This window comes from Erinaceus europaeus, chromosome 14, assembly GCF_950295315.1.
Source record: "Erinaceus europaeus chromosome 14, mEriEur2.1, whole genome shotgun sequence".
NCBI classification, from domain to species: Eukaryota; Metazoa; Chordata; class Mammalia; order Eulipotyphla; family Erinaceidae; genus Erinaceus; species Erinaceus europaeus.
Window position 1 is genome coordinate 25,776,287 of NC_080175.1, and position 12,390 is coordinate 25,788,676.

The window sequence follows — 12,390 nt, forward strand, 5'->3', positions numbered from 1 at the left end:
GTGTGGAGTTGTACCCCTCCTACCCTATGTTTTTGTTAATTAATCCTTAAATAAAAAAAATTTTTTTAAAAAAGCCTAGACCAAGTAGATCAGAAGCAACCAATAGCACAGCTATATACAAGATACTGGGTACTGTACAGCAAACCCTAACAAAAGGACTTTTCAAAGTTAACCCAATTACCAAATAATGTGATGATAACATTAACTATCCATTGTCTTTTTGAACCCTAAGACAGCAGGAACCTCACATCTCCACTATAGAGCCTCTACTTCCCCCAGTCCTGGAACCTTAGGATAGGGCCCACTTTCCCGTATGCCTCTCCCAATCCATATCAAATAATATTGTATCTGCCGATCACAACCTAACCAACACAACGATTGCCACCTCAACATGATTAAACCTTTCAAAGTGAAGATCAAGGTTTGTCAGGCCTGGAGGGAGGCCCAGGCTGACAGGAGCACCTAGAGGCCTTCCTCACACCTGTCTCCACCCCAGGAAGCCTTACAACATGCTTCAGAGATGCTATCCCCCACCCTCCTGCCCTTCCCCTCTCCTGGCCCATCTGCCTTCTACCAGCCTGCAGCCCTGGCAGCTGTGGGCATGAATACCCCCAGTACATTTTGCACTGAACCCCAGTTCCGCCTATGTGTCTCTGTCCCTGGACTCTCAGCCTCCCTGGGTTCATGAAGCTCATTCGAGTGAGGGTTGAGAAATAAATATGATCTGCAGAACTTGGAGCCCTGGCATCAACTATCCCGATGGTGAGGTGAGAATGCTGAGGTGGGGCAGCCATGGTGACAAGGGGCCGGTCAGGCAGCTTGAGCACCTGGGGGAGGTGTCCTTTGTGGAGTTGATGAGTTAAAAATTAGCCAAAACTTTGAACTGGGGATAGTGTTTATTTTTTTTCCTCCAATAAAAAATTATTTAGAAAATATGACTTGGTTGGCCAGGGAGATGCACAATGAGTAGGGCACTAGCCCTGGAAGTTTGAGTTCCAAGTTTGATACCTGGCAACAAATGTGCCAGTGTGCTTTCTGGCTTCTTTGCTCCCTCCACCTCCTATCTTGTGTTAATAAGTAAATGAAATCATTTTTACTTTAGAAATGAAATTATGGGGCAGGGTTAGATAGCATAATGGTTATGCAAACAGACTCTCATGCCTGAGGCTCCAAAGTCCCAGGTTCAATCCCCTGCACCACCATAAGCCAGAGCTGAGCAGTGCTCTGTTGTAAAAATAAATAAATAAAAATTAAAAAATTTAAAAAATGAAATTATGATTTAGAATATGAAACTATAAACATCCCCAGACTGGGAGGTGCCAACAGAGTTCAAATGACACCAGACCCCGTAAGCACTTGGGACTGAAATAAATATAGAAGGGACAGCCAGTAACTCTTACCTGTCATCCAGAGCACCAGGACTGGGAGACTTCAGCCTTCTCTGCCTGCCTCATGACCAGCACACAAGGTTATGGAGGTTCAGGGCACACCATGATGACAGAGGTGACAGAGGCTATGTGACCAACCAAGATGGCAAATATCACTGTGACCTGTGAGCAGGCTCACTGACTTCACCGGTGCAGAACACTGGGCTAAGTCAGTTTGTGCCAATCTGCATTGGTCAAACACAGACAGTGGTGGCTGCTGCTAGACAGATGATATTAGCAAAGCCCCAAAAGGTACTCTACCTCACTCTTTTGCTGCTGTTCCTCTCCAGGATACCCCTGGGGAGTGTATTGTCTCCCTTAATTTCTCAAAAATTTTGTTTAGGGCAGTAGGTGGTGGAGACGGGGTGAAAAGCAGTGACTGGGGGAGAGGGTGGAGTTGGCTAGTGTAATGGTTACACAAAGAGGCTCTTGTGCCTGAGGCTCTAAAATCCCTGCTTCAGTCCTCCACCCCCACCAATCAGCCAAAGCTGTGCAGTGCTCTGGTAAGAAAGAAAGAGAGAGAGAGAGAGAGAGAAAGGAAGGATGGAAGGAAGGAAGGAAGGAAAAGGCATGACTGTTTTCCCTATTTTAGCTACTGAAAGCATCAAATGTGAGAAAGACAGGTCAGCTCTCCTCCTTGGAGACCGCACTGGCATTTCTCTTTTCTTTCCCATTCTGTGTATCTTGCTCTTCTTTTAATAAACATTTACTCTGCTTACAAATCTCTGTGTCCTCATCTGCTGAACATTTGCCAGTGGGAGAAGAGCTGAGACAAGAACTGGCGGGGGACTCCTAAGCCCAGCAGGGAAGGTCAGTGTGGCTGGAGCAGAGCCAGCGAGGGGACAGTGGGCCCTGATGAGGCCAGAGGGAGACACAGGGACTGGGTCCCAACAGATCTGTGCAAGGAGCAGGAGCTTAGCGTTTTATTCATGTATGGTAGCAACACAATGAATATTTCAGCATGTAACAGGAAGGCCTGGGAGAAAGCATAGTGGTTATACAGAAAGACTTGCATAGAGGGGGGAACAGCTCAGTGGTTTGACTGCAAAAACTTTCATGCCTACCTAATACACCAAAGGCCCCCGGTGCAATCCCAGGACCACCATAAGACAAAGCTGAGCAGTGCTCTGCTATAAATAATGAGGAGGAGGAAGAGGAAAAGGAAGAGAATGAAAAATAAATAAGAAGAGGGAGTCGGGCGGTAGTGCAGCGGGTTAAGTGCTCTTGGCACAAAGCACAAGGACCGGCATAAGGATCCCGGTTCGAGTCCCCGGCTCTCCACCTGCAGGGTGTCTCTCTTTGTCTCCCCCTCTCTGTCTTCCCCTCCTCTCTCCATTTCTCTCTGTCCTATCTAACGACAACAACAGTAATAACTATGACAATAAAACAAGGGCAACAAAAAGGAAATAAAGAAATATTTAAAAAAATAAATAAGAGGAAAGATCTGGACTGTGCTTTAAAAGCTCACCCCAATTGCTGATGCTTTTTCTGTAGAGGGTGAGAGTAGGGGCTGGGAGTAGTAGGAGGCTGTTGTGCTGCCCAGGAAATGGGTGATGAGACTGGGAGAGACGTGGAAGGGCTGGGTGTATATTATGAAAATAATCTTAACAGTTCTCTTTCACCTGATTCACTGCACACACTGCACACACCTCAAAGGTTTGGATGTGGGGGAGTGACTCCATGAACCAATCCACCCCTACCTATTCCTCCTCTCTAGAGCCCAAAGACCTGTTCACATCCTTCCCTTTGTACTTTCCAGGGGTGAACACTTCCCTGAAAGAGCCACTTCAATACTTTCTGTTGAAGAGTCAAGCTCTCCTTCTTTCTCACTCCAGAGGCCCAGAGGCACATTAATGCCTAGGGAGAAAATGGGGCCCAGACTTTTTTATTTTTATTTGTTTATATTTTATTTATTTTCCCTTTTGTTGCCCTTGTTTTTTTTTTTTTTTCATTATTGTTGTAATCGATGTCGTCTTTGTTAGATAGGACAGAGAGAAATGGAGAGAGAAGGGGAAGACAGAGAGGGGGAGAGAAAGATAAGACACCTGTAGACCTGCTTCACTGCCTGTGAATCAACTCCCCTACAGGTGGGAGCTGGCAGCTCGAATCGGGATCCTTATGCCGGCGGCCCTTGCACTTCACACCACGTGCGCTTAACCCTCTGCACTACTGCTTAACCCGATGCACTACCGCCTGACTCCCCAGACTTTTTTTAAACCCTGAAACCAGCATCTTTAATTGTTGAGCCTAGGTCAGTTTTAAGATGCCCTTTAGGAGAAACTAACATTTGTTACTGGAGTCACCACATGGGAGTGCCTGCAGGGAAGAAGCTTCATGACCATGCTCTCTCACCTCCAGGTTTATTGCTGACCTGCCTATCTGTTTGTCTATCTTTCCTTCTGTCTTTCTTTTTCTAGCTTTTGCCTCCAGGTTTTTTTTGTTGGGGCCTGGTGCTGGCACTGTGAATCCATGACTCCTGGTGGCCATTTTTTTTTTCCATTTTATTGGATAGGACAAAGAGAAATTGGAGAGGAGGGGGAGATAGAGAGGGAGAGAGAGAAATAGACACCTGCAGACCTGCTTCACCACTTGTGAAGCTTCCCAGTTGCAGGTGGGGCACAGGGGCTCAAATCCGGGTCCTTGTCCTTAGTACTATGTCCTTTTTAACCAGGTGTGCCCCCCCCCTGGCCCCACCTTTCTGTCTCTCGTTCTCTCAACTGGAGAAAAGAAAGGTGAAAAAAAAAGGGAAGAAAAAGTGGCCACCAGGACCAGTGGAGTCATTCAGGAAATGAGCCCCAGTGACAGTCCTGGTGGAAGAAATAAATGAGCAGGGGCTGGGCAGTGGTGACCTGCTCAAGTGCACATAATTACCAAGTTGCAAGGACCCGGGTTTGAGCTGCAGGGGGGTGCTTCACAAGTGGTAAAGCATGTCTGCAGGTGTCTTTCTTTCTCCCACTCTCTCTCCCCCTCCTCTCTCAATTTCTAAAAATTAGGGGGAAAATGTATAGCTTCCAAGAGCTATACATTAGTAGTGCAGGCTCCAAGCCTCAGTGCTAACCCTTGTAGCAAAAAAATAAATTAAATCCTTTAGGAAGGCCTGTGGGTAGCTGTGGCTCACCCAGTCCCATCACAAGCAGCCTGCAGAGATGCTGGCACCCTAGTGAGCTGGTGGAAAGGGAAGCTGGAGGCTGGCCTCTCCCTCCTCTGGGTTCCTTGTTTCCATCATTGGCTAACAAGTTTGATTCAAACTATCCTCAAAGCAGAGGGGAGAAGATTGGTCATAAGAGCACTAAATATATCTAATTTTCTCAAAATTTCTTCCTTCTTTTTTGTTTGTTTGTTACCATAATAGAATAGTTTTCAGTACTGCATTATAGAACTGAACCTGGCATGGAACCTCAGGTGTGCAAGTTTTTTTGTATAACCGTGAAGCTATCTCCCCATTCAGTGCTGGTAAAATAGCTCCCTTGCATAGTGTGCTGCTCTGCCATGTGTGCCAGGTTCGAGTCTGGCCCCCAACTCACTGAAGGAAGCCTCAGTGTTGTGGTCAGTCTCTCTCTCTCTCTCTCTGCCAAGGAAGGAAGGAAGGGAGGAAGGGAGGAAGGGAGGAAGGGAGGAAGGAAGGAAGGGAGGGAGGGAGGGAAAGACACTACAGATAGAAATGAAAAGATCAACATTTAGCAGAAGACTGTGTCCCTGTAAATGAAGAGTTTAACTGGAAGTTTAACTGGAATCAACCACACTCCACTAATGAATCAGATCCTTGAGCACAGGGAATGAGACCATGGCCTCACTGTGAAGGTGATCAAGCTGAGGGCCAGTACAGGGAGGGTGAGGGAGGTGAGCCTCACTGCCTCAGCTACTTCAGCAGCAGGGCAGAAACAGCCCCAGGGGTCACTCATGCAGGATGAGGGCCAGAGTGTTCTCCCACCACTGAGAGTCCTTGCAGGCAATGACTTCAGGAACTCCCAGTCCTGCCCACAGGGCCCTTCCCTGCTGGGAAGCCCGACTTCCTCCCCAGGGACCCCTGGGGATCAAATTCAGCTGCTTAGTCCTAGCCAAGACACAAAGACTTTTCTATTTTAGGCCTTGTAGGCTTTTTTTTTTTTTTTTTTTTTTGCCACCAGGTTTATTGTCAAGGCTTGGTGCCAGCATTCAGAATCCACCACTACCAGCAGCCATCTTTTCCTTTTTTTTTTTTTTTTTAATCTTTTTTACCCTTTCTGTTATTTGACAGGACAGAGAGAACTTGAGAGGGGAGATAGAGGGAGAGGACAGATACCTGCAGATCTGCTTTGCTACTCAAGTAGCACCCCCCCCCTCCGCAAGTGGGAAGCAGGGGCTCAAACCTGGATCCTTATGCATGGTTGATACGTGTGCTTAACTAGGTACACTAGCACCCAGCCCATCCTCCCACCTCCTTTATCTTAAAACCTTTGCAGCCCCTGACATTTAGTAGGCCTTCAATAATCCACAGAATGAACATTCACCTAAAACTTCCTTTACACCTTGCCTGCCCGGTCAGCTCAGTGTATAGGATCCCACTCCAGGAAGACCACCCTGAGATGCTGAAAAGGCAGCACTCACACACAGTACCCTATGTCTTGTTTTGGAGCTGTGCCCTGCACATATGCAGTTTCACCATCTCTGGACCAGCTTTTTCATTCAACCTGAGAGGGAGAGACTCCACAATAGCAGTGTCCCCAGTGCCGCCACGCCACTCCCAGGTGGTGCTGGGCTCAATTCTGGGCCATGCACATGGCAAAACACTGTCCTACCCAGTATGACTGTCTCTCATACCTTTAGTTATCTCATACAGGTGTATTTTAGCTTCCTAACTGTAATTTGACTTTTAGAGGATGGGTGTCTTGTGTCACATATTTTTTTCACATTCTCATAATTCAGCACGGCACAAACTGTGAGACTCACTGATAACATAAAATAAAATACATGGCAGGGAGACAGCATAATGGCTGTGCAAAAAGGCTTTCATACCTGAGGTCCCAAAGCTGAGCAGTGCTCTGGTAAAATAAAATAATCAAATAAGTACATATTTAGTGTGCTAATGTCCAAGGCCAAGCATCTGCTTGCATTTCTGTTACATCATTAGAGACCTCAGAGTGCTAGCTTCCTTCTCATGTCATGTTTCAGCTCTGGGGGAACTCGGTTTTGCTGTTATGGGTCTGATTTCAGCCTGTCTGTGATACTGTGCAAAACATCCCAAACATCCACGATAAACCTTGGACAAAGCATGTCCTTCAAGCAGGACTGGCCAGCTTGCCCTCAGTCCTGACCTCAACTGTTATGTGTGGGCCTCTGTGTGAAGAAGGGGAACGTACCTATGGTTCAGAAGCAAATGGGATGACTCCCCAAAACCTCAGAAGAAGGAGAGAAAAAAAAACAAAGGTGGGGCTGGGGGAGGCGTTAGCAGCAAACTTCCATACCTAGGGGAACAGAGAGCTGAAGTTCAATACCAGGCACTGTCATAAGCCAGAGCTAAGCAGTGCTTTGGTGAAGAAAAAAAAGAGAGAGAAAAGAAGTACAAAGTAAAGGAAGAAAGAAAGAAAGAAAGGAGGGAGGGAGGGGAGGAAGGAAGAAAGAAAGGGAGAAAAGAAGGGAGGAAGGACAGAAGAGAGAAAAAGAAAGAAAGGAGCAGTCCAATTTGAATTTGGGGGATTGCTTTTATTTGGGCTTCTCACAGTGGTTAGAGCCACTCCGTCTTCGGAACAAACACAGCACAGGAAATGCGTCACCGAGACTGCCCAGAAAAGTCTGGCCAGCTGAATCTTATTGCTTAAAATACACATATTCACAATAACTGACAAATGGTGATGTGCCTCACACAGGAATGTGTTAGCATTTGCAAATCTTCTGACTGTAGCACCAAACCCTCAACCAACCCCTTCCTTCTCATTCACATCTCCCTGGCCCCTAACTAAGTCCTTTATCCCCCATATAGCCCCCTCCCAATATATAGCCCCCTCCGTCTTTCTCCATGCAGATGGCTTCCTGTGGTGAGGACTAGGCTAGGATGCTGGGGACAAGACCGGCTCCACCAGCTGCATTTTCCTCTCACTCCAGGCAGGGAGGACAGCAAATCCAACAGTTAACACTCACACTGGTTACCCAGCCTAAACCAGGAGGGAGACTTGAGGGGGTCTGACATCCATTTGAGCAATTAGCTGAAGGATTCATTTCGGTAAAACTTGATCTCTCAGACACTTTGAAGGGTTGTTGGGAACATCTTGGTCAGGTGGGAGGAAAGGCGTCTGTGGGTACGCAACCACCCACCTTCACCAGGCACCTGGTGGGCCTCGGAGAGAGGTAGGCCCGGTGGCACCGTGTTGTTCCCTAAACCCTTCTGGTGATTCTGGGCGGGACCCACTCCTGGGCCACAGGCAGTCCCCACTTGTCACTGAAGAGTCTGTCATGCTTCAGCCTGCAATTCCAACAGGTGAACACCCCCTCCTAGGGGTGGATCTTGAGGGCCAGGAGCGGCTGAGGGAGGCAGACAGGTTTGGAGCTTGTTTCCTTGTACAGGGAACAGTGTCCATGGAGCAATGTGCAAATTGCAGTGATGGTAGAGTAAAACCTCTACTTGGAGCACAGTATCTCTGACAAACACAGGGGACTGCCGTCGATGCTGCTGCTAAAGACAGCAGGGTACACACAGTCAGACACTTGTTTAGTAAACAGTAAATGCGTAAAATAAATTACCTTGAGAGGGCCATGTCTGCTCCAAATGTGGGGTGGACACCAGCAGAATGGCTGCCACTCAAAGTGTATTCACAGGAAAACAGGGCTGGGGGCTCACACACGATGGACAGACACATACAGGTTATTCAAAAAAGTCATTGTGTACAGAATTCACTTTGTTCAATTCAGATTTTGGTTTAGTGGAATCCAAATGCAGACACTCATTTGCCTTACATCCTTGGATTTGGTGTGTGCGTGTGTGTGCGCGTGTGCGTGCGTGCGCGCACATGCGTTTTCTCCTTTTTTACCATGACATCAGTGCCTAGTCTGACTATCGTTGCTCAAGAGTCTAGGAATAACCAAACTCTCCACATAAGCAAGGCTGACAGGGAATGTTATTTTCGGCTGTATGTTTTCTCCATTCAGACTATTCCTAAAGAGTTTCACTGGTTATCTGAAGCCAAACTACCATCATAAGGATCCTGCTGACTTTTCCCTTCTACCTGAGCCTTTGCTCTTTACACAAGCTATAAAAACTAGACACCCCACTCTAAGAGGAGAGGGGCAGGGAAAGGGCATGAACACCACAGATAACCAAGGCATTGCTTGCCAAGTGGTCAGTTAGAAAAAAATAATATTAATAACAAACAACTTCTTCAAAACCAAGGAGAAAATACTGTGTGAGGGTCAAGCTATAGGACCACCCTTTGTCAAGATCCGTAGCCTGTTTGTTCATGCTGAACCGTGAGGCACAAAGACTCACAGACTGTGTGTGGGGCTGGGTGAGGGCACTGCCCACACCGCACCCCTGTGGGCACAGACCAAACGGCAGAGTGACTACTACCATGTCTTAGGGCTCCTGCACACCCACGGACGTTTGGGTTGTAAGGCTTCTTCTTACACCCAGAACCTGCACACAAAATGTCTCCTGGTTCAGCTCTAGCCACTCTTTGAAGGTCGACTTGGAAAAAGGCCACAGTCCTCCTCTTTCCAGAAGAGAGCACTTGCTTGGCTACTAATACAATGTTCTTGTTTTCAGCTTACTTTTGTTTTCCCAAGAAAAAGCCAAAAGGGAGGCAGTATAATCTTCCATACCTGAACTGGCCTACAGCTAGCCAGACCCTGCTGGAAGGGGCTCCTCCAGGATGCCCGGGGATGGCCCCATCACATCACCAAGACTTTGAGGGCAGTCAATCCCCTGCCAGTCTACAACTACCCACAGGCTTAACCTGATTCTAGCTCTGCAGAAACTGGCAGTGTGAGGTGGCAATCCCCGGCCAAGACCTCCTGGTTCTCCCGACTGAAACACAGCGAGGTTGTCTTAAACTCACACCAGACCCTAAATCTGCTCCATCACCAGGAGTCACCTCGGGGTCAGGCTCGGCTCCCTTGCTTGGGGACTTCTAAAGTAGGCATCTCTCTCACCCAGGCACATGGTGAGGCATCACTCGGGAAGGGGACCTAGAGGCAAGGGTGGGACACGAGGAATGAGTCGCAGAACTAACATCTCAGCCCCGCCGCAACACTGTGCTTCTGCATGGGGAGAGGTGTCCGCCCCTAACTGTACCTGGAGATGTAGGAAAATGGGGGGGGGGGAGAGGCAAAAAAAAAAAAAAAAGACAAAGAGAAAAAAAAAAAGCACAAAGTGGCAATACCACTTTCTGAAAGTTAATGCTTCTCTGGCTTCCTGCGTGGTTCCTCCCCACCCTGGTTGTTTTACCAAGTTCTCGGGCACAGGCTGGGCCTGCTCTAGCTTGGGGAGCTGCTGCTCTGGGAGTTGGGGGAGTCCTGCTCATTGATGGTGTTCAGCAGCAGGCACGCGGGGGGCCGTGGCAGGTGGGGGTGCCCAGGCTCTCGGGCCTGCTCCTCAGAGGGTTGGCAGAGGCCTTCCTCCTCGTCACCAGAGGGTCGCACGTGACAGCTGTCACAGAAGTCCAGGGGCCCATCCAGAGTGTCATCGATGAGCGCACTGAACTCCTTGAGGTCATCGTCGTGGTGGCCCCGGTTGCACACACACACCTCAATACCCGAGTCGCCCGTGAAACGGCGATGTCTGCTAGGCGTCTTGTCTTTGCTGTCTGGGAGGGTGCCACCGTGCTCGGAGTTGTAATCTTTTAGAAGCTCCTCCTTACATTCAGAATCCTTGTCCAGGAAGGCCCCTGGGCCTAGCTCTGCCAGGCCGGCCACAGAGCCGTTGGGTTCCATGCCAGGGGCTTTGGTGGCTGCTGGGGCAGCTGGCACCACAGAGGGCTCAGGGTCGGCAACGCTCGGGGGTCTTGTACTGCTCCTGCTGGGCCCAGACAGGGGGGTGCTAGGTGGCCCCTGAGAGTCCCGGGTGGGGTCAGTGCCTGGGGGGCTGCCTGCTACAGGGCCACATGGTGTAGGCAGCTGCTGCTGCTGTAGCTGGAAGGCACTGTAAGGTGGGGGAGGAGTTGGAGGTCGGTTCACCACTTCCTCATAAGGAGGTAGTAAATAGTTTGGCAAAAACCCTAAAATGGGGAAGAGGCAGGAAGGAGAAATTAGCATACCAGCACTTGTTCTTAGCATAGCCTGTAACATGTAAACATGTCTCTTCCCACGTCAAGGCACACCCGACAAGGATCTTGGTTGTGGGCAGGGTGGGGGGCTGTGAGCAATTCTGCAGAGAAAGAAGGACTAATCAAAAATGACCTGGTCTAGCTCCTTGCAATCTCAGAGGTCCTCTAGTGGATTCATAGGCAGGGATCTCATGTATGGCGTGAAGGCAGAGAGTTAGGCAAATGCGGAGGAAGACGCAGAGACCACTGTCCTTGAGGGAGCTTTCCCAAAAGCTCACAAATCTCTCCCCTTAAGTCCCCTAAGCCTTGGGGTCAGAGTGAGTACTTTTGGTTCCTGCCCCCCCCGCCCCCCCCCCCCCCGTCAGATCCAGACAAAGAAGAGGGCCTTTTCTTTCTAAGAGGCTAGAAACCTGTGTTGTTGCTTCCAAGCGTAGTTAGTGGTGGTCTGCAAAGACAAGCCAGACCTCACCCTGACTCAGATCAAGAGCGGTGGGCCAGCTTATTTAGAATATACCAGGCGAGTTGTCTTTGGAATTGGCTGATGATCTATCAGTGCAACAGGAAATGTTAGCATCTATTGAGCATGTTATTTACTTCATGCCAGGCACTGTGCCAAGCACTTAAACCTAGCTAATTCCACATTTGTGTCCGTTGTATTTTGTAGGACACATGGCAGAATGATTACCCAGATAGGTCTCCTCTGGCCACTTGAGAGGTCGGGTATAAGGATCCCTAGTAATGTCCAATGAGCATCCTTCAGTGAGTCACCGACTAAGGTTCTAAGTCTAATATCTAGGTTCTAAAGCCTAATATCCATGCCCCCCCACACACACACTCTTGTTGTGGAAGCCTCTGTTCAGTCATACCACATGACAGTAAGCAAAAGGGAACGAGGCCACTGAACTCTAAAAGTCCTAGGTCATACACTACCAAACACCTGTGATATGTTAAAAAAAAAAAAAAGAGGGGGTCAGGCAGTAGCACAACGGGTTAAGTGCACGTGGCACAAAGCGCAAGGACCAGTGTAAGGATTCTCGGTTCGAACCCCTGGCTCCTCCTCTGCAGGGGAGTCACTTCACAGGCGGTGAAGCAAGTATGCAGGTGTCTATCTTTCTCTCTCTCCCCCTCTCTGTCTTCCCCATCTCTCTCCATTTCTCTCTGTCCTATCCAACAACGAATGACATCAACATCAATAACAAGAATAACCACAACAAGGCTACAACAACAAGGGCAACAAAAGAGGGGGGGGGGGATGGCCTCCAGGAACAGTGGATTCATGGTGCAGGCCAGCAATAACCCTGGAGGCCAAAAAAAAAAAAAGTCTGCTAGGGCAGTTGAGTGCATACATTACCATTCACAAGGACTAGAGCTCAAACCCCCAGTCCTGGCCTACAGAGGGGAAGCTTCAAAAGCAGTGAAGCAGAGCTACAGGTGTCTCTGTCTCTCTGTCTCTGTCTCTCTCCCCCCCATCTCTCTCCTCCCTCCCACCTCTCAATTTCTCTGTCCCCTGGGTGCAGTGGATTCATCATGTAAGCACCAAGCCCCAGCTATAGTTCTTGTGGGGCGGGGGGGAGATCTAAAGGAGCAGAGATCTGGTCAGAATCCAGCCAATGGGGATTTGGAATGACCCAGTGGCTTCATTCTGGAAGCCGCAGCCATAACTCCTGCTCCTTTGTGCTAATGGCGAGCACCCCCTTGTTCCTGTACTTGCAAAACCCTGCTCTGTGCTG

The 12,390-nt window shown here is 48.8% G+C and overlaps 1 protein-coding gene across 3 annotated transcripts in view; it reads right to left on the reverse strand.

The window, feature by feature from the left end:
• Positions 1–7,088: 7,088 nt before the first annotated feature.
• WBP1L (WW domain binding protein 1 like) overlaps positions 7,089–12,390 on the reverse strand; it is an 88,109-nt gene continuing 82,807 nt past the window's right edge. For all 3 annotated transcript variants that reach the window (XM_060171420.1, XM_060171422.1, XM_060171421.1), the window contains one exon: positions 7,089–10,612. In XM_060171420.1, coding sequence (XP_060027403.1) covers positions 9,873–10,612 — 740 coding nt within the window. In that variant the 3' untranslated portion in view covers positions 7,089–9,872. The remainder of the gene's footprint in view (positions 10,613–12,390) is intronic.